The sequence below is a fragment of the Jaculus jaculus genome, chromosome 7, assembly GCF_020740685.1.
Source record: "Jaculus jaculus isolate mJacJac1 chromosome 7, mJacJac1.mat.Y.cur, whole genome shotgun sequence".
NCBI classification, from domain to species: domain Eukaryota; kingdom Metazoa; phylum Chordata; class Mammalia; order Rodentia; family Dipodidae; genus Jaculus; species Jaculus jaculus.
Window position 1 is genome coordinate 9655095 of NC_059108.1, and position 21191 is coordinate 9676285.

General features: G+C 47.9%; 1 protein-coding gene across 1 annotated transcript; it reads left to right on the top strand.

Moving 5' to 3' along the window:
• Positions 1-8432: 8432 nt before the first annotated feature.
• On the top strand, positions 8433-12030 carry Rasl11a (RAS like family 11 member A). The gene is made up of 4 exons (XM_004659843.2): positions 8433-8714; positions 8982-9038; positions 9199-9278; positions 11402-12030. Exons 1-4 carry the CDS (start codon positions 8573-8575, stop codon positions 11867-11869), a joined length of 747 nt encoding a protein of 248 aa, XP_004659900.2. The 5' UTR covers positions 8433-8572; the 3' UTR covers positions 11870-12030.
• Positions 12031-21191: the final 9161 nt, after the last annotated feature.

A 21191-nucleotide genomic window follows, 5' to 3' on the forward strand; every position in this document is an offset into this window, starting at 1 on the left:
CAGGAAGACAGTTGGCTTGGTAATGATTCGAATGCTGCCTGCAGCCTTCTGTCCTCTTATTAAGGGACTGGTTATTCCTGGTCTCTGGTCTCTTGGCCCCTTTCCACTTGTTATTTCCTTGACTTCAGCCTCCAGATGGAAAATTAACAACAAGCAGTTATTTCTATGTCTTCCTGGTCCCTTTAGTCGCTAAGTTTCCTGGTCGCCCACTGCAAATCTGGTTTCCGCCTCCACCGTTCCGATGCAACAGTGTTCTCAAATGTTGCCAGAATCTTCTAGTTCACAAATTTAGAGGTCTCTTTTGAAATTGATTTTTTTAAAATCTCTCTAACAGTTGGCAGAGCCTACCAGTTTTAGAGGTTTCTGCCACCTTCAGTAGAGTTCTGCCTGTCTGGTTCCTGGTCCTACATTCACTGCCTTCTCCTTCTGTATAAATTCTTACTAGGTGACCTAAGCCAAAGGTACTGGAAGCATACCTCTCCAGCTAGCAGAACCAGCATCATCTGGGAACTTGCTGAAAGTGCAGACTTACCCCAGACCTACTGAATCTGAGATTCTGCGGGTGGGGCCCAGTGCCCAGTGTTTAATAAGCTGTCTGGGTAATAAAGATGCATGTTCCCATTTGAGAATTGATCCCTGTCAGCCTTTTCTTTTTCTTTTTAAATAATGTTGGTATGGTTTGTATAAGTTTTATATATTCTTTTCTTTCTGTATTTTATTTTTATTTATTTATTTGGGAGAGAGAGAGAATGGGCAAGCCAGGGCCTCCAGCCACTGCAACCACCAACTCCACAGGCATGTGCCACCTTGTGCACCTGGCTTTCTTTTTTTTTTCTCTCTCTCAAGTTAGGGTCTCGTTCTAGCCCAGGCTGACCTGGAATTCACTATGTAGTCTCAGGGTGGCCTGGAATTCACAGTGATTCTCTTACCTCTGCCTTTAGTGCTGGAATTAAAGGCATGTGTCACCACGCCTTGTTCGCGAGAGAGAAAATTAGTGTCCCAGGGTATCCAGCCACTGAAAATGAACTCCAAATGCATGCGCCTCCTTGTGCCTCTGGCTAATGTGGGTCCTGGGGAATTGAACCTGGGTCCTTTGGCTTTGTAGGCAAATGTCTTAACTGCCATCCCTCCAGCCCCCTCCCTTTTAAAAATGTATTTATATGAGAAGTGAGAGAGAGAAAAAAGCAGATAGAGAGAATGGGTATGCCACGGCCTTCAGCTGCTGCAAACGAACTCCAGACACATCTGGCACCTTATGCACCTGGCTTTTCGTGGGTACTGGGGAATCGAACTTCAGTCCCTAGGCTTTTCAGGCAAGCACCTCAACCACTGAGCCATTTCTCCAGCCCCTGAACCCAATATATATATATATATATATATATATATATATATATATATATATATATATTTTTTTTTTTTTTTTTTTTTGAGGTAGGGTCTTGCTCTAGCCCAGGCTGACCTGGAATTCACTATGGAGTCTCAGGGTGGCCTCGAACTCACGGCAATCCTCCTACCTCTGCCTCCCGAGTGCTGGGATTAAAGGCGTGCGCCACCACGCCAGGCTTGAACCCATTCTTAATATTATACCATAGTCTGAGTTTGTCCTCTGAATGTTGTTGCCAAAACAAAACCACAAGTTCTTATCTCATCCATATTCCCACTGCTACAGCATTTATAGCATTAGCATCTTCTCTGCACTGGGGTAGAAAACGCTAAAGTAAAAAACAGTAAGGTTATCCTCTGAGCACAAGAGACATTATTTAAAACTAGATTTGAGTAACTTGGAATAGGAGTGTCATACTTCTCGAGAAAAACGACACCATGCATGTCCGCAGAGAACCTTCGGCAGGATGGATTCCAGGCAGCACCAGCTGGAAGTGTGTAAGGAGGGGTGAGCGGGCGGGCAGGCTCGGTGTTGTGTTAACTTTCTGCCAGTGAAGTGTGTGGTGCCTTCCAGAAGCTGCTGACAGAGGAGGCACGGAGAAATTGCTCACTTCCTTTTCCCTCAGGACTGGAATTTATGGAAAGCATTCGGCTTGGAAAAAGAAATCCACTGGGTGCTCTCCAGTATCTCTGTGAAACAAAGTGCTATCTCAAGTGGAGGTGCCTGCCATTAGATTTTAAGTTTTTTAATTTTTAAAATCTTTTTTATTTATTTGAGGGGGGCAGTGGTGGTAAGAATGGGTGTGCCAGCGCCTCCTGGCCACTGCAAATGAACTCCACAGACACATGAGTCACCTTTTGCATCTGGTTTACATGGGTCCTGGGGATTTGAACCTGGGTCCTTTGGCTTCACAAGAATCTTGAGAACAGAGGCCAAACTGTTCTTCCTCAGCTCCTGACATGATACCATTTCCTATAGTTTAGGGCCTTCTGGTAAATTCTTCAGCATGGTGCAGGTTACCATGTATATAGGCTGTCCCCCAATCTTTTGGGTCCCCATCATTGCTTCTTTGCTTTGAACCTTGGCCGTATGCCCTCTACATTCATTATTGCTCATGCTCTTCCCTGCATCTGCAGGTCATCCCTCTCCCTCAGACTTGAGGCCAGCTCATTCCTCCCAGAGCTTTCTCTGAAGCTGGACCGCCCCTCTCCCCAATCTCCCCACAGGGAGCTTTGATGGCCCCTGTTCAGATCTGCTGGATCCCATGCTGACTTGCTTTGACCTTTTGCTTCTCCGAAGGGAGTTTTGGGGTACGCATCCCATGCCCCATACTACTGGAAAGAGAAGTTTGTAACAGCGTTGTTGGTGTCTCCTCTACTAAATGGCTCTGAAACAGGATAAATGACTAGGCTTGTCTGCACCTCAATTTAGATCATTTTTACCTGCTTTATAGGATTATTAAAGACTCTAAGAAATAAGACATTTGCACAATAACATCAAAACCACTTCATGCCAATGGTCTTTTTTTTTTTCTTTTGTCCTAGGCTGACCTGGAATTCACTATGTAGTCTCAGGGTGGCCACAAACTCACAGTGATCCTCCTGCCTCTGCCTCCAGAGTGCTGGGATTAAATGCACGCACCACCACAACTGGCTTAATGTCTCCCCCCCGCCCCCATAGGGTCTTGCTGGAGCCCAGTCTGACTTGGAATTCTATATCATCTCAGACTGGTCTTGAACTCACAAAGATCCTCTTACTTCAGCCTCCCAATTGCTGGGATCAAAGGTGGGCACCACCATGCCTGCCTGGCTATGGCCATATTTTATTGGTTGCACCACAAATTGACATAACTGGATACAAACATGCTGCGAACTAGCGGAACACAAACAGCAATAGTAATTCTCTAGCTCAATGGTTTACTGTTTTCACTAAAAGGTCACAGATTTGGGCTGAACAGATGACAGCTTATTTTTATTTTTTTTTATTTCAAGATAGGGTTTCACTCTAGCCCAGGCTGATCTGGAATTCACTATGTAGTCTCAGGGTAGCCTCGAATTCACAGTGATCTTCCTACCTCTGCCTCCCAAGTGCTGGGATCAAAGGCGTGCGCCACCATGCCCAGCAATATAGTTGTTAAAGTGCAGGGCCTGAGACTACTCAAGTTTGATTCCCAAGGACCCTTATAAACAGCTTGGCTTGGCAAGAATGTGTGTAACTACAGTGCTGTAGACCGCAGACACTGGAGAATCACTGAGGTTTGCCAAAAATGGCATGCTCTGGAATCAGTAAGAGACTCCGAAGTCAAGGAAAAACAGGCAGTCAAGCATTGTGTGTGTATGTGTGTGTGTGTGTGTGTGTGTGCATGTGTGTGTGTGTGTGTGGAGGGGGTCCCTGGTGTTCTTTTGCAGCCTGCTGTGTCACACTCACACCACACTTCTACTACACACACGAAGAGCAGATAAATAAAAGGCCTCGTGTATTTAAAAATGCAAAGGGCCTTTCCAAGGAAGATAACACTTCTGTGACTCCTTTAAGCAAGGTGCAATGTAAATGCAAAATGGAACATAATTATCACCAGAAAATCTTAAGAGTTTTCTTTATTGGATGACCTGAAACAATCATCATATTCCAGACAGAGGATGAAAATGGGGTGAAGAGCTGGGCGTGGTGGCGCACGCCTTTGATCCCAGCACTCGGGAGGCCGAGGTCGGAGGATCGCTGTGAGTTCAAGCCCACCCTGAGACTACAGAGTGAATTCCAGGTCAGATTGGGCTAGAGTGAGACCCTACTTCAAAAAAAAAAATACAAAAAAAGAAAGAAAATGGTGTGAGAAGCAGGGCACGAGGGCACAGGCCTTCAATGCCAGGCAGAGGTGGGAGCAGCGCCATGAGTTCACTAGCACGGGACCACAGAGTGGGTTCCAGATCAAGCAATAGAGTGAGACCCTACCTCGAAAAAAATAATGAAGAGATACCCTCAAGATTAAACCCAGGCAGGGCTTCTTTTCTCTTAAAAATCTTGCATTTCTGTTGGGAAAATGAAGGGAGTTTGTGACAGATTTCATCGGCTCCTGCTTAACAGTCATTCTTCTTCTTCTTCTTCTTTTTTTTTTTTTTTTTCTTTTCGAGGTAGGGTTTTGCTGTAGCTCACACTGACCTGGAATTTACTATGTAGTGTCAGGGTGGCCTTGAATTCATGGCTAGTGCTGGGATTGAACGCGTGCGCCACCATGCCCTGTCTCCATTTCTTGATTTTGCACGGAGGCAGCAGCATGTCTAATCCCAAGGGGGGAATCATGATCATTGAAGCTAGTCATGACCATCTCATCCTTCTGAGCCAGCTGATGGACCATTCTCTCTCCCTCTCTCTCAATCTCTCTCTCTCGCTCTCACTTTTCTGCTCTGGATGGTGAGATACAGTGGAAAATTCCTGTGAGTATATATATTTTTTCATAGTAAGAGAGGCAGATCAAGATAGTTTTTCTAGGGGCTTGTGGTGGTTTGATTCAGGTGTCCCCATAAACTTACGCTTAGGTCCCCAGCTGATGTCAATTTGGGAACTGAAACCTGCTGGAGGCAGTGTAGTGTTGGCGCGGGCTTATGGGTGTTATAGCCAGCTTCTCTTGCCAGTGTTTGGCACAGTCTCCTCTTGCTATTGTCCATCTGATGTTGCCCAGGAGATCATGTCCTCCCTCTCCTCATGCCATCATTTCCCCCTGCCATCATGGAGCTTCCCCTTGGGTCTGTAAACCCAAATAAGCCCCTTGCCCCCCACAACCTGCTCTTGGTTGGGTGTTTCCCACCAGCAGTATGAACCTGACTGCAACAGGGCTGGAGGGGTGGCTTAGGCCTGCAAAACCGAAGGACTCAGGTTGAAGCCCCCAGTACTCACGTAAGCCAGACGCACAAGGTGGTGCATGTGTCTGGAGTTGGCAGTGGCTAGGGGTGCTAGCATGCCCATTCTCTCTCTCTCTCTCTCTCTCTCTCAGCTGCCTCTTTTTCTCTCTCTTAGACAAATATCTATATAAGATAGTCTTTCCCTTTCTATTCGAGCAAGGGCTTGATGCTTCAGGACCCATCTTGTATCCAGTAAGAAGTAGCCAAGAGGAGTAGAGAGATGGCTTAGCGGTTAAGTGCTTGCCTATGAAGCCTAAGTACCCCGGTTCGAGGCTTGATTCCTCAGGACCTATGTTAGCCTGATGCACAAGGGGGCACACGCATCTGGAGTTCATTTGCAGTGACTGGAGGCCCTGGAGCGCCCATTCTCTCTCTCTCTCTTTTTCTCTCTCGGTCACTCTCAAATAAATAAATAAAAATAAACAAAAATAAAAAATAAAAAAAAAGAAGTAGCCAAGAAAACGAGAAAAACAATAACCTGGACCTCCACTACTGAATTCCCCAGCAAGCCCTGGAATCTAGCAGTTTCCCAGTGAGCCGCCTCAACATTTCTTGTATTTTGGCGCATTTTTTTCCCTGTCAGGAAGGAAGGTCCCACTTCTTATCTTTCTAGTTACTGACTCTCTGGAACACTTCTTCCCAAGAGCAGGGTTGCCCTCAAAACCCCAAGGCAGAGCTGGACAGATGGCTTGACAGTTAAGGCATTTTCCTGCAAAGTCAAAGGACCTAGGTTCGATTCCCCAGGACCCATCTAAGCCAGATGCACAAGGTGGCGCATGTGTCTCGAGTTCATTTGCAGCAGCTGGAGGCCCTGGAGCACCCATATTCATATTCTCTCTCTCTCTCAAATAAATAGATAAAAATAAAATGTTAAGCCGGGCGTGGTGGCGCATGCCTTTAACCCCAGCACTCGGGAGGCAGAGGTAGGAGGATTGCCATGAGTTCGAGGCCATCCTGAGACTCCATAGTGAATTCCAGGTCAGCCTGGGATAGAGTGAGACCCTACCTCAAAAAAAAAAAAAAAAAAAAAAAAACCCAAAAATAAAATGTTAAAAAAAAAAAAGCCCCAAGCATTGGGAGAAGTCATAAATGGAACTTCTGTCTTTTCTAGTTCACACAGGGGAGGCAATGTCCATCCATTTACTAATTCATAAAATATCAGCCAATAAACACACATTCTGGGGGAGCCTTGCCAGTGCCAGGTATTCCCACAAAAATACAAGCCAGGATTTGTTCTCTGTGGAGAAAGACATTAAATGCTGTGCCTGAGAGTAACGGTAGCTGAGACAGATGCAGCCAAGGGGGCTCTGAGAATGGGTGATTAGCCGCAAGATAGGTGTGGGGGTGCTGGCGGCGAGCTCAGTCTCCAGGGGAAGAACCGCAGAGCCACCCACCGTCTAATCTAATTGATTCTTCAATCGAGGAAGAAGATCAGTAGGCAGGGTTAGGAGAGGAGAGGCCTAGAAATGCAGCCAGTAGAAACAATGAAGCTTGGGCTGGAGAGATGGGTCAGCAACTAAGGCACTTGCCTGCAAAGCTTAAGGACCCAGGCTCACATAAAGTCAGAAGCAAAAGGTGGTGCATGTGTCTGGAGTTTGTGTACAGTGGCTGGAGGCTCTGGTGTGCCCATTCTCTCTCTCTCTTTCATAATAAACAAAATATTTTTTTAAAAAAGATGCTGGGTGTGGTGTCGCACGCCTTTAATCCCAGCACTCGGGAGGCAGAGGTAGGAGGATCGCCATGAGTTCGAGGCCACCCTGGGATTACATAGTGAATTCCAGGTCAGCCTGGGCCGGAGTGAGACCTCACCTTGAAAAACAAAACAAAACAAAAAAAAGAAACAGAGCTGGAGAGATGGCTTAGCGGTTAAGCGCTTGCCTGTGAAGCCTAAGGACCCCGGTTCGAGGCTCGATTCCCCAGGACCCACGTAAGCCAGATGCACAAGGTGGCACCTGCATCTGGAGTTCATTTGCAGTGGTTGGAGGCCCTGGCAAGCCCATTCTCTCTCTATCTCTCTCTTTCTGTCTCAAATAAATAAATAAATAAATAAAATAGATAAATATTTTTTTTAAAGAAGAATAGAAGGGCAGGGATGGGGGGTGGGGGAGGAATTTTGGTAATAGATAGTCCCATAGATTGGTCCCACATAGGAGGCTTCGGGCTTTGCCTCGTTGGGATCCAAGAACCAGGCTGTCTTTATCTTGTGTGTGCCCTCCCACTCCCCTCCCCCCAGCCCCCCTAAATTCCATTATGTTTGAATAATGAATAATGAAGTAAACGCATGACTCAAGGGCACAGGGTAGCATTTATGATGGGGAGGGAGTCCGGAGCCGGGGCTCCCAGCAAGGTGGAATGCTCGTTGTTCACGCGTGACTCAGTGCCCCCCGTGCCAGCAGGGCTGCCCGGGTTTGGACGCTGAGTGGCGGCAAACGACGACTGCTCCCCGAGGGGCCGTTCATAGCAGTGACTCAAGGTCCTTCGAGTGATAATTAATTTAGGGCCCTTCATCGCTTCCCTCTTCCTTGCCATGGTCGTGTGCCCCCCCCCCCCCGGCACTTTTTCAAAACAAGGGCAAAAGTTTGAATCTCTGCACTCCCATGGTTGCGGGAACATCCAACCCATTGCAGCGTCCTCTCTTCGGTCTTCTCCGGTCTCAAATTCACCCATCAACCGGGCCATGGTGGCGCGCGCCTTTAACCCCAGCACTCGGGAGGCAGAGGTAGGAGGATCGCCGTGAGTTCGAGTCCACCCCGAGACTCCATAGTGAATTCCAGGTCAGCCTGGGCTAAGAGTGAGAGCCTACCTCGGAAAAAAAAAAAATCAAATCAAATTCCCCCGCAAGGCTGGCCGTGACCCGGGCTGGCGGCTGCGGGGAAGGGTGCCCTCGGGACCGGGCGGCCCGGGCTCGAGCTGTGACTTCCGAGGTCCCGTGGGCAGAGCGAGCGGCGCAGATGAGCCCGCCGAGCGCGTCAGGCGGTGCGCACGCCGGAGCCGGAGCTGACGGTCCCGGGGGCGGGGGGGACTGGCCCGGCTCCCGCCCCGCGGGTGGGCGGAGAAGAGGAGGAGCTGGGGGCGGCCTCCGAGCTCCCGGGAGCTCCGGGCGCTCTTAAAAAGCCGCGGGTCCCCCGACTCCATCCCCGGCTGCCGTTTGCAGTCCCGGTCCCCGAGTCTACCCCATTCCCTCCCCAACTACCTCCATCGCCCCCTCCTCCTCCTCCGAGCTCCCCGCCGCTCCCCATCCGCTCCGGGTACCACGGGGACCCAGGACGCATCGGTCTCCGGGACGCTCTCCATGCGTCCGCCCGACATGTCCGGGCACTTTCTGCTCGCGCCCATCCCGGAGTCCTCCTGCTCTTCCTCCACCTCCTCCGACTACCTCCTGCCCAGGGACGTCAAGCTGGCGGTGCTGGGAGCCGGCCGCGTGGGCAAGAGCGGTGAGTTACCCGAGCTGGTGGCCCAGGGCGCCCCGGGTTTAGAATCGGTGCTGTGCAAGGACCGGGGTGCGAGTGTCCCCCCACCCACGTCACATCCATCGCGCGCTGCGCGGCGCCCCACGGCTTTGCAGAGCCCCCCCTCTATCCCCGGGGGTCGGCGGGCTGCTCGCGCGGTGCACGGCGCATCCCTCGGGCGAGTGATCGCGTGTAACCGCCTCCACCTACCACTGGCTTGATTTCTTCCCCCCCCCCCCACTTCCTTTTCAGCAATGATCGTGCGCTTCCTGACCAAGAGGTTCATCGGCGACTACGAACCGAACACAGGTCAGAATGGTTTTATGCTCTCTTGTTTCTGTCCTGCGTGTTTCATTCATTCATTCATTCATTCATTCATTCATTCATTCATTCATTCATTTTCTGATCCCAGCGTGGGAATTTTAAAGCGAACTCTCTCCCGGTTTTTTTTTTTTTTTCTTTTCTCCAGGCAAACTGTATTCCAGGCTCGTCTATGTGGAAGGGGACCAGCTCTCCCTGCAGATCCAGGACACTCCAGGGGGCATCCAGGTAAGTGTGCCCTACGGGAGGGACTGTAAGGCGGTGGGAGGTGGCGAGAGAGAGAATGGTGGTGAGGTGCTGGGCTCCAGGTCCTCTGTTCACACATGCCTGGTGGTCGTTTTAAAGCAGGAGCGGGCTTGTGCATGGGGTAGGGGCATCGGAAGCCTTCCAAAGGGGAAGGGTTGGTTTAATAGCTTCCCCTTCTCCATTCATTTTTGTTTTTTCGAGGTAGAATCTCATTCTAGCTCAGGAATTCACTCTGTAGTCTCAGGGTGGCCTCAAACTCACAGCGATCCTCCTACCTTTGCCTCCTGAGTGCTGGGATTAAAGCAATGCCCCACGAGCCCCCCCCCCCCCATACCCCTTTTATTTGGAGAAGGGTTTTGCTTGCAATGTAACCCTAGCTGGCCTAGAACTTGCTTGCATTGGACTCACTGCAATCTTCTGGTCTCAGCTTCCCACGTATTGGGATTATGGGGTGTGTCAACTGACTTTAAAAAATATATATTTTTTGGGCTGGAGAGATGGCTTAGCGGTTAAGTGCTTGCCTGTGAAGCTTAAGGACCCCGGTTCGAGGCTCGGTTCCCCAGGTCCCACGTTAGCCAGATGCATAAGGGGGCGCACGCGTCTGGAGTTCGTTTGCAGAGGCTGGAAGCCCTGGCACGCCCACTCTCTCTCTCTCCCTCTATCTGTCTTTCTCTCTGTGTCTGTCGCTCTCAAATAAATAAATAAATAAAAATACTTTAAATATATATATATATATATATTTATTTATTTATCAGAGAGAGAGAGAGAATGAGCACACCAGGACCTCCAGTCACTGCAAACAAACTCCAGATGCATGCGCCACCTTGTGGGTCCTGGGGAATCAAACCGGGGTCCTTTAGCTTTGCAGGCAAACACATTAATTGCTGAAGCCATCTTCTCCAGCCCAGTCCACTTACTCTTAACTTCCCTTGTAGCCCCAAGGGCCAGCAGCTACCTAGGCTATTTATTTATTTACTCAGAGCGCAAGGAGGAACCATGAGAAACAAACATCACAACAGCCTGGGACTGGGGATGTAGCTCAGTCTGAAAGCTCGTGCACAGGCCCTGAGTTCAATTCCCAGCATCACATTAATAAAACAAAAAAGTGTGGGCAGTTGGGCATGGTGGTGCATGCCTTTAATCCCAGGCAAAGGTACGAGGATCGCTCTGAGTTTGAGGTCAGCCTGAGACTGCGTAGGGAATTCCAGGTCAGCCTGGGCTAGAGCAAGACTCTATCCTCAAAACAAAACAAAACAAAACAAAAAAACCATGTGGGATTCTGGTGACAGAGGGTCTTTTCCCCTGGCAAGGACTGGCAAAGTGTTACTGGCCATTCCTCCAAGTCAGTAATTGCAACCAGATAACCCCTTGGCCAGCAATCTGGAATGTAATTTAATTAATTGCTAATTCCTTCTAGGGAGGATAAATCTTGTGGAAGAACCCAAAGAAAGGAATTTGTTTCAGTAACATTCTCAAGAAGTTGCCTGCTAAAAATATTTTTATGGATTGGGGAATAGATGTTTATCTTGGCTTATTTTCAAAGTTTTTGTTTGTTATGAATTAGTTCCCTAAAAAAAAAAAAAGAAAGAAAGAAACAACTGAGCCATCCTGGTCTGTAATTATTCTGAAATCAGCCAAGCTTGCCAGAGAATGCCTGTCAAGAGCTGGGGAGATGGCCCAGGGGCTACAGGCATGCACTTGCTTGCACAGCCTGCAGGTTGGGGTGTGATTACCCAGCTCCCATGTAAAGCATAAAGGGGCACATGTGTCTGGAGTTCATTTGTAGCAGTAAGAGGCCCTAGCATGTCCATGTTCTCTCTCTCTCTCTCACACTCACTCAAATACATACATAAATAAATAATAATAATAACAATAAAGAGACTGCCTATCAAGCAGGGGTTTTAACAATATTCCAACATCATGACTCATAAAATCCTCCAGGCTGGAAGTCTGAGAATTTACAATTTCCCTAGCTGGGTAGAACTCACAAACTCTTATTTAGTGATTTCTCTGGCTGCTGTTTCTTCAAGGATGACTTTAATGTCAAATCCGAGCCCCTTGCCGACGGAGTTTCCTTGACCCGGTCCCTCTTTGATCTTTCTCAGGCTCAAGACAACCTCAGCCACTCCGTTGACTTGCTGTCCAAATGCGTGCAGTGGGCGGAGGGCTTTCTGCTGGTCTACTCCATCACAGACTTCGCAAGCTACCAGTCCATCCGGCCCCTTTACCAGCACATCCGGAAGGTCCACCCTGACGCCAGAGCTCCCGTCATCATCGTGGGCAACAAGGGGGACCTGCTGCACGCCCGGCAGGTGCAGACAGAAGATGGCCTTCAGCTAGCCAACGAGCTGGGGAGCCTCTTCCTTGAAATTTCCACCAGTGAAAACTGTGAAGATGTCTGCGATGTGTTTCAGCATCTCTGCAAAGAAGTGAGCAAACTGCACAGCCTGGGCGGGGAGCGGAGAAGGGCTTCCATCATCCCCCGGCCTCGCTCTCCCAATATGCAGGACCTGAAGAGGCGCTTCAAGCAGGCCCTGTCTTCCAAAGTGAAACCCCCACCCACCCTGGGGTGACCCATCTCAGACAGACTCTGGTCCTTCCTACTATGTGCAGTTTCCAGGGAGTGGACCTTTCCCTTTTAAACCATGCATTCAGAGTTTATTTTTATAACGACGTTATTGATTTTCAAGCATATGTGTCTTTCTGAAAATTTAAACGACTGCCTGCCTGGAGGTTGGATATTTTCTTTTTAAATAAGAGATTTTTTTTTTTTTTTTTTTTACTGTAACGGTTAGCCACTTTTCCATTAAAGGCAAAATGGCAACATTGCTCTCTGTTTTCTAAATGTCTTTTTATAGAAATCATACTTGCACCAGAGCCCAGAACTGCTCAGTGCTTGCCTTGCGTCTGAACTCTGATTGGTGACTGGCAGCAGGGAGGGGCCATGCTGAGGGAGGCGGCTGTGGGATAAAGGGAAGTAAGTATGCTGGGGCGGAAAGGGAGTTGATGAATATTTGCAGGATGTCTTTAATTAGGGGATTTTGCCACAGTCATGAAGTTAAGACTGGTTATCAAGTGGTTTGTGAACTGATGAAAAAGGCTACGAATCATTATCATTGTTATTTATTTATTGGGGCCAATGGAAGTGTAGTAGGCAGCTTCATGTTGCTGGGATGAACATCGAAACCAGGCACAGTTTATGGGAGGAGCGGGATTTATTGAAGCTTACAGATCCAGGGGAAGTCCCATGATGGAGGAAGAAGCTGGTCTCCTTTCCCAGGTCCACTCAGAGAGAATCACCACCTCCAGCACCACAAGCCAGTGTGCTCCAGGAACCCCAGGCTCTGCATACCTTGGGCTGGAATTCCAGATCCACCCCCACCATCCACACCTTAGGGCTGGACCATAGGATCCACCCCTAGTAACACCTCCTTGAGATCTAAGTTACAAACCTTAAACTCCTGAATCTACTGGGGGCCATCCATTCAAACTACTACGGTAAGTGTAGCCTCTCTACTAATTTTACAACCAGGGATTAACGCAGTAGTAGAACGCATGTGTCCAGAGCCCTGTCAAAACAAAGAAAGAAGCAAGAATGCTTCAGGAGTATTTGTCAGGAAGTAGGCTTGGCCATTCAGGAGTGATGTTTTTTTTAATTTATTTTTTTGTTTATTTTTACTTATTTATTTGAAAGTGACAGAGAGAGAAAGAGGCACATAGAGAGAGAGAGAGAGAGAATGGGCATGCCAGGACCTCCAGCCACTGCAAACAAACTCCAGACACACGCGCCCCCTTGTGCATCTGGCTAATGTGGGTCCTGGGGAATGGAGCCTCGAGTCGGGGCCTTAGGCTTCACAGGCAAGTGCTTAACCGCTAAGCCATCTCTCCAGCCCCAGGAGTGATTTTAAAATTCTCCTTCCCTTTCTGCCTTTCAGGCCCTCTGGTGTATATGGTAGAAACAAGGAGATGATTAGAATATGATTTCATGAACCAAAGCTTTTTCTTGTGTTCACACTGTTTAAGGAAGGGGAGAATAAATTTCACAGAGAACCCACTCCACAGACAAAGTGCATTGACCCCCCTCAGTGAGAGCGCCAGAGTTCAAGTTATGATAGTGGGCCTCTGGGAAACGGGGAGTCTAACACTGGAGGAGTATCTTCCCTGTGGGAGGAAGCATCCTGAGGATTGAACGCAGGGCCTCACACTTTATCTCTGAGACACCCTAACCCCATGCCCTGAGGTATAGCTTTTCTCATTCTAGTTCAGGCTGACCGGGAATTCACTATGTAGTCTCAGAGTGGCCTTGAACTCATGGCGATCCTCCTACCTCTGCCTCCCGAGTGCTGGGATTAAAGGTGTGCGCCACCATGCCCGGTCCCTGAGGTATATCTCTATGTGTTTTGTGGGGAGAAGATGGCTTGATGACCACAACAGACACAGAGAAATGAGAGGTTCCGGTGTTGGAGGGAGGCGCGTATATTGGTGGATGAAACTTTGGAGCTTGGCACCAAAGTCAGTAGAGTGTCACCCTGAACCCAAAGTCCTCTAGAAGCAGCTCATAGAATGTAGTCTGGCCATGGCCTAAGCTCCCAAGGTGCCAGTAAACTCTAAAGTTTACATGTATTGTTTAAAAAGAGCGTATTTATTTGCAAGCAGAAAAAGAGAGGAGAGAGAGAGAACGGGCATGCCAGGATCTCTAGTCACTGCAAACAAACTCCAGATGCATGGGCCACTTTGTGCATCTGGCTTTATGTGGGTACTGGGGAATCAATCCCTGGTTGTTAGGCTTCGCAGGCAAGCACCTTAACTGCTGAGCTATCTCTCCAGCCTATTTATATGTATTTTGAATGGAGCAGTTGAGGTCAGCAACCGGGACGGTAACTCACATTTGGAGTCTGTAAGTTTGATGTCACATTCCTGTGTGTGTGTGCGGGGGGAGTGGCTGGGGGAGAGGAATTGCCTCCAAGTTCTCATATATGAGATGAGGTCAGATGTTGCACTAAAAGGGAGGGGACATCAACGCACTCTAAACAAAAACATTGTGGAGCAAATGACATGTGTGTTTGGGATCATTTCAAAGCTATGTAACACCCTTGTATTCTATAAGACACCAGATCTGTCAGCACGTCCCCCCTAGCTCCCCAGGTAAGGTCTCACTCTGGCCCAGGCTGACCTGGAATTCACTATGGAGTCTCAGGGTGGCCTCGAACTCACGGCGATCCTCCTACCTCTGCCTCCGGAGTGCTGGTGTTAAAGCTGTGCGCCACCACGCCCAGCAGCAAGCACGCTTTTATTTTTCTCTTAAAGTCTCCCTTTACCTAGATCCAGGCCTTCACAGCTCTTCCTCAGGCCAGCAGGCCAGAATGAAGAAAGCTGGTTTCCTGCACCTCTGGAACAATATCTTTCTCATTCTTCATACTAGAAGGACCATACGGGCACCAGTTCTCATTTTATTTCCCTGCTTAAAACACTTAGCTGATTTCCTCTTATCCCTTACATGAAATATAAATGAGACATGACAAAGATCATCATCCCCTCCCTCCAACACCCACACCCATACCCACACACCCCACCTGCTGACAGTCCATCCACCAGAGCCGTCTGCTTTCTCTGTTCTTCAGCTCTGCCGGTCTCCCTGCTTTGGCACAAGCTACCTCTCGGTCTCCAGCACCTTTCCCTGTTCTCTACCTAAGCGCTCATTGACTTGTTTGTTCCAAGACTCTAGTCACATGCTCCACAGAAGAGTCAGCTCCTGGATACTTTCTCTGGGTTTCTATCCCTGTAACATCTGTGTGACACCTAATGGCGTCACATAGCTGTTTTTCCCAGTGGAAGGAATACCTCCAGGGCAGTAATCCCATTTTATGACTGTGTTCCCAGTCCAGTGTTTACCCACAGAACAGTAGTGTTTTGTTTTGTTTTTTTTTTCCAGTAAGCATTATTGTTGCAGCTACCTTCTCATTGCTTCAAGCAACTTACGGGAGGAACGGGTTGATTTTAGGCTTAGAGTTTTTTCAATTTTTATTTTCTTTTGGTTTTTTGAAGTGGGGTCTCACTCTAGCTCAGGCTGACCTGGAATTCCCTATGTAGTCTCAGGGTGGCCTTGAACTCAAGGCGATTCTTCTACTTCTGCCTTCTACCTCTGTTGGATTAAAGGTGTGAGCCACCACGCCCGCCTGGCTATTTTTTTTTTAACATTTTTTTAATGACAATTTCCATAATTATAGACAATAAACCATGATAATTCCCTCCCTTCCCCCACTTCCCCTCCACAATTTCACTCTCCATCATATCTCCTCCACCTTTCAATTAAGTCTCTGTTTTATTTTGAACTCATCATCTTTTCCTCCTATTATGAGAGTCTTGTGTAGGTGGTACCAGCCACTGTGAGGTCATGGATATCCAGACCCTTTTGTGTCGGGAAGATTGCATTGTAAGCAGTCCTACTCTTCCTTTGGCTCTTACATTCTCTCTACCACCTCTTCCACAATGGACCCTGAGTCTTGGAGGGTGTGATAGAGATGTTTCAATGCTGAAAGCTCCTCTGTGACTTCTCAGCATGATTGTGCCTTTTGAGTCATCCCAGAGGTCACCACCATCTGAAAAGAGAAGCTTCTCTAATCAAAAGTGAGACTAGCATTATTATATGGGTATGAACATTTAGTAAAGTGCTTACAGGGCAGTTTGATGAGCATAATATATGCATTTAGCCAGACACCAGCAGATGTTACACCCCTATGGCTCATGACTTCCCCTGTCATAGGTTTTCAGTATCAGGCATGTCTTTCCTCCCATGGAGCAGGCCTCCAGTCCAATTAGAGAGCGGTTGGTTTCCCCCATAACAGACATGCCACTGTTGCACCCATTGGCTCCCTTGTCCTGGCTGGCCAAACTTCAGGCTTGCAGGTCCCACTGTTGTTTATCTCCACTGAGGAATTCTGTCTCCCATAGGGCTGCATGCAGTGTAGGTTTTTCCAGCTTTCTGTCAGCTGGTCTATAGGAGGAGGTTTTCAGCTCAGCTCCAGCTTGATTTCTCAGTGACCTTGCGGCCCAAGCATGTGGAGTCTTCAGCAATAAGGCTGACAGTTTTGAGAGGAAGTTTCATCATGGCGGAGAAAGCATGACAACCACCTCCCATCTTCACTCATAAGTAGTGGGGTGGGAGCAAGAATGAGCTAGCCAGAAGTGCAGGACTAATAATCCTCAAGGTCCGTCCCGCCTCCAGAAGGCTTCACCAGCTGGGGACTGAGGATGAGGCTTAATCACAAACACATGAGGCTGTGTGTGTGTGTGTGTGTGTGTGTGTGTGTGTGTGTGTGTGTGTATGGGGGTGTATTGCAGTCAGCTCATCAATGTTGGACAAACATTCAACCAGAAGCAGCTTATGGGAGTAAAGGGTTTATTTCAGGCTTATAAATTCCAGGGGAACATCATCAATGCAGAAGAAGCTGACTTCCTTCCATAGATCCAAGCAAAGAGACACCACCAAACACCAACAAGCTGGAACAGCCAGAACTCCAAGCTGCTCTCCACACACTTAAGATCTGCCCCCCCACCACAGTGACATACCATACCTCTTTTCCAATGGGGGTCTGCCTACCGGAGATTCAAATTTCAAGCCTGAGTCTATGAGGCTGTACATTCAAATCACCACAGGGTACCTTTCACATTCAAACCATCACACATATGATGAAAGATGAATGAACTTTGTTTTGGTTTTTCGAGGTAGGGTCTCACTCTAGCTCAGGCTGACCTGGAATTCACTATGTAGTCTCAGGGTGGCCTCCCAAGTGCTGGGATTAAAGGTATGTATGTCACCATGCCCAGCTGTTTTGTTTTTTTTTTAAAGTCGAGTTTTCACTAGCAGTGACTGAAAGGAATTGACACCACAGTTACTGGTGGCCGTAAGCTCTGTCAGGCAGCTTTCCATCACTGTGACAAAATTCTGGAGAACATCACTTTCAGAGGAGCAAAGACTGATTTCAGCTCATAGCTCTGGAAGTTTTAGTCAGTGGTCACCTGGCCTGTCAAGAAGAATGTGATAGACAAAGCCAATGGCAAAGGAGAACATCTCATTTCATGGCCAGCAAGCAAGGGGGGCGGTGGGGGAGGCAACCAAAGTCCCAATAGCCCTTTCAAGAGCATGCCCCCACTGACCTAACCTCCCACCAGCAGGATCTCCCCCCTAGTTTCATTTTCTCCCAAAAGTGTCACAGACTTGCAGCCAAGCCTTTAACATGAGACTTTGGGGGACGTTTTTAGATTCTCACCAAAACACAGACCATCACCCTTCCATCTAAGGGCAGCTCCTTCCAGACCTGAAATCTTGAGTGGAATCCACTTCCACATCAGGAAGGACTTAGAACACGAAATAACTCATGCCCAACAGAGAGTGTCTGAGGAGTGTGGGCCTGTAATACCAGCTGCCTGGCAGCCTGAGGCAAGAGGATCACAAGTTCAAGCCTAGGTTGGGCAAATTAAGGAGATGGTGTCTGTGGGGGTTTGATTCAGGCGTCCTCCATAAACTTAGGTGTTCTGACTGCTAGGTTCCCAGCTGATGGAGATTTGGGAACTAATGCCTCCTGGAGGGAGTGTAGTGTTGGGGGCGGGCTTATGGGTGTTATAGCCAGTTTCCCCTTGTTAGTATTTGGCACACTCTCATGTTGCTGTTGTCCACCTGATGTTGGCCAGGGGGTGATGTCCTCCCTCTGCTCATGCCATCGTTTTCCCTGCCATCATGGAGCTTCCCTCTTGAGCCTGTAAAGCCAAAATAAACCTCTTTTGTCCTACAAGCTGCTCTTGGTTGGGTGATTTCTATCAGCAATGCGAACCTGACCGCAACACAAGTAGAGAGAGAGAGAGGGAGGGAGGGAGGGAGAGAGGGAGGGAGAGAGGCTAGAAGTAACCACCAATGGCACAGGCAAGCACACTACAAGAACTCCAGGCAACGCCCAGGCACTGTGCAGATCTTTAGACTGGAATTCCAAACACCCAGTTCCCCCACACCCCTTAGGGCTGGATCCTGGGATCCGCTTGAATAAAACTCTTGAATGGATTAGGGGACATCCATTCAAACTACCAGAGGTCCAGCCTCCCTGGGGTCAGGTGGGCTGATGGCCGAGGGGAAAGTGGTACACTTTGTATTTTTCCTGTCTTTGGCACTGTGAAAAGCAGATCCCAGGATCGGAAGGCTTTCTTTACTCTCTGGTCCCCAGACCTGCCCCAGCACAAAAGTTGATTGGCTGTTCATGATGGAACCTGGCTTCCTGCTCTCTCTCTTTCCCAGCCTCCTGCTGATGAGCAGTGAGGTCTCTAGGGGTTTGTGATGCTTGGAGAATGTCTGGAAGGATCCTCGGATGGTTGCCTTGGGACTCACTCTGTAGTCAAGGCAATCCTACCTCTGCCTCTGGAGTGCTGGGATTAAAGGCATGTGCCACCACACTGGCTAAAACAAAATAATTTTTTTTCAAGGTAGGGTCTCACTCTAGCCCAGGCTGACCTGGAATTCACTATGTAGTCTCAGGGTGGCCTCAAACTCACAGTTATCCTCCTACCTCTGCCTCCTGAGTGATGGGATTAAAGGAGTGTGCCACCACCCCTGGCTACAAATACTGTAGGGGTTTTAAAAATATATATATTAAAAAAAAATATATATATATATGTGTATATATATATATATATATTTTTTTTCTTTTTTCAAGGAGAGAGAGACAGATAGAAACAAAGAAAGAATGGGCATGCCAGGGCCTCTTAAAATTTATTTTTTCACGATAGGGTCTCACTCTAGCCCAAGCTGACCTGGAATTCACTATGTAGTCTCAGGGTGGCCTCGAACTTATGGCGATCCTCCTATCTCTCCTCCTGAGTGCTGGGATTAAATGCATGTGCCACCACACGTGGTAGATTTTTTTTTTTTAATTTTAGTTTTTATTTATTTATTTATTAGAGAGAGAGAGAAAAAAAAATGAATGGGCATGCCATAGCCTCCAGCCCCTGAAAACAAACTCTAGACACATGTGCCACCTTGTGCATCTGGCTTTATGTGGGTACTGGGAAATTGAACCTTGTTCCTTAGGCTTTGCAGACAAGTACCTTAACCACTGAGCCATCTCTCCAGCCCCCATTTAAAAAATCTTTATTTATTTACTTATTTGAGAGAAAAAAATGGGTGCACTAAGGCCTCTTGCCACTGCAAATGAACATGAGATGCATGAGCTACTTTGTACATTTGGCTTTACATGGGCCCTGGGGAATTGAACCTGGGCAGCAGGCTTTGCAAGCAAGTGCCTTTAACCGCTTAGCCATCTTTCTAGCCCCCAAGGTTCTTTTTTTATTCTTTTCTTTTTTTGTTTTGTTTTTTGAGGTAGGGTCTCACTCTAGCCCAGGCTGACCTGGAATTCACTATGTAGTCTCAGGGTGGCCTTGAACTCATGGTGATCCTCCTACCTCTGCCTCCCAAGTGCTGGGATTAAAAACATGCGCCGCCACGCCTGGCTCCTCTCTCTCTCTTTGTCTCTCTCTCTCTCTCTTTCTTTTTAATGTGTTGTTACTGAGGATCAACCCCAGGACCTCACAAATGCTTCACCCCGATCTGTATTGCAGCCCCCAAATTTGTCTCTGAAATCCCCATCCACCGCTCAGCCACCTCTGGTCAAGCCTCAGTTGCTAATTCTATCCCAAAACCCTGCAGAAAGCTTTAATTCATGTTGCTATCCACAGAGTCCTGAAGAAAAAAAAAGGACAAAATCCAAATGGTTAAACTGTGCATCCTGCAGACATTCTGAACTTCACGTGGGATTCATATAAAGCAAACCAGAACAATGGAAAAATCAGTGGATTCTAACAGAACAAAATAAGTTGGTTTTGTTTGTGCTGAGGTGAAGGGCGCAATGAAAGCTCTCCAGTTTATTAATATCTGTTTAGAGGAATGAATTAAATAAATGTCTGTGGAAGGCGGCAGTAAACAATGGAGCAAACAGGAAGGCAGGATGACTCGTCATTAATTTTGGTTTTTTTTTTTAGCAAAGATATTTTGTGTGATGAATAAACTATTCAGACTATTTCATCTCTCTCTAAAGGTACACTCTTTTTAAAAAAATTTAAATGTTTATTGTTATTATTATTAACAACATGTTTCATATGGATACATCATGTGTTGGTACCCTCTTTTCCCTCATCCTCATTCTGTTGGGGACACTCCTCAGTGGGGTTGCAGGTTGTGGAGGCAGTAGACTACTCCTTTTTAAAGGCATTAGAGGACAGACTCTGGTCTCCCATAGAAGGTAATGCCCCAGGAGGATTTTTTTAAATTAAAAACAAATTCTGGGCTGGAGAGATGGCTTAGCACTTCAGCACTTGCCTGTGAAGCCTAAGGACCCCGGTTCGAGGCTCACTTCCCCAGGACCCACATTAGCCAGATGTACAAGGGGGCGCACGTGTCTGGAGTTCGTTCGCAGTGGCTGGAGGCCCTGGTGCGCCCATCCTCTCTCTTTCTCTCCTTATCTGTCTCTTTCTCACTCTGTCACTCTCAAATAAATAAAGAAAAATGAAAAGAAAAAATTCTGCCTGGCGTGGTTTAATCCCAGCATTCGGGAGGCTGAGGTGGGAGGATCGCCGTGAGTTCAAGGCCACCCTGAGACTACATATTGAATTCCAGGTCAGCCTGAGATAAAGAATGGGCATTCCAGGGCCTCCAGCTACTGTAAACTAACTTCAGATGTGTGCACCCACTTGTGCATCTGGCTTACGTGGGTCCTGGGGAATTGAGCCTTGAACCAGGGTCCTTAGGCTTCACAGGCAAGCGCCTAACCACTAAGCCTGACAATTTTAATCTATGCAATCAGTGGTTCAGTCCAGCAGCAGAACAACATTGAGCATGAGGTGGAGATGTGCCGG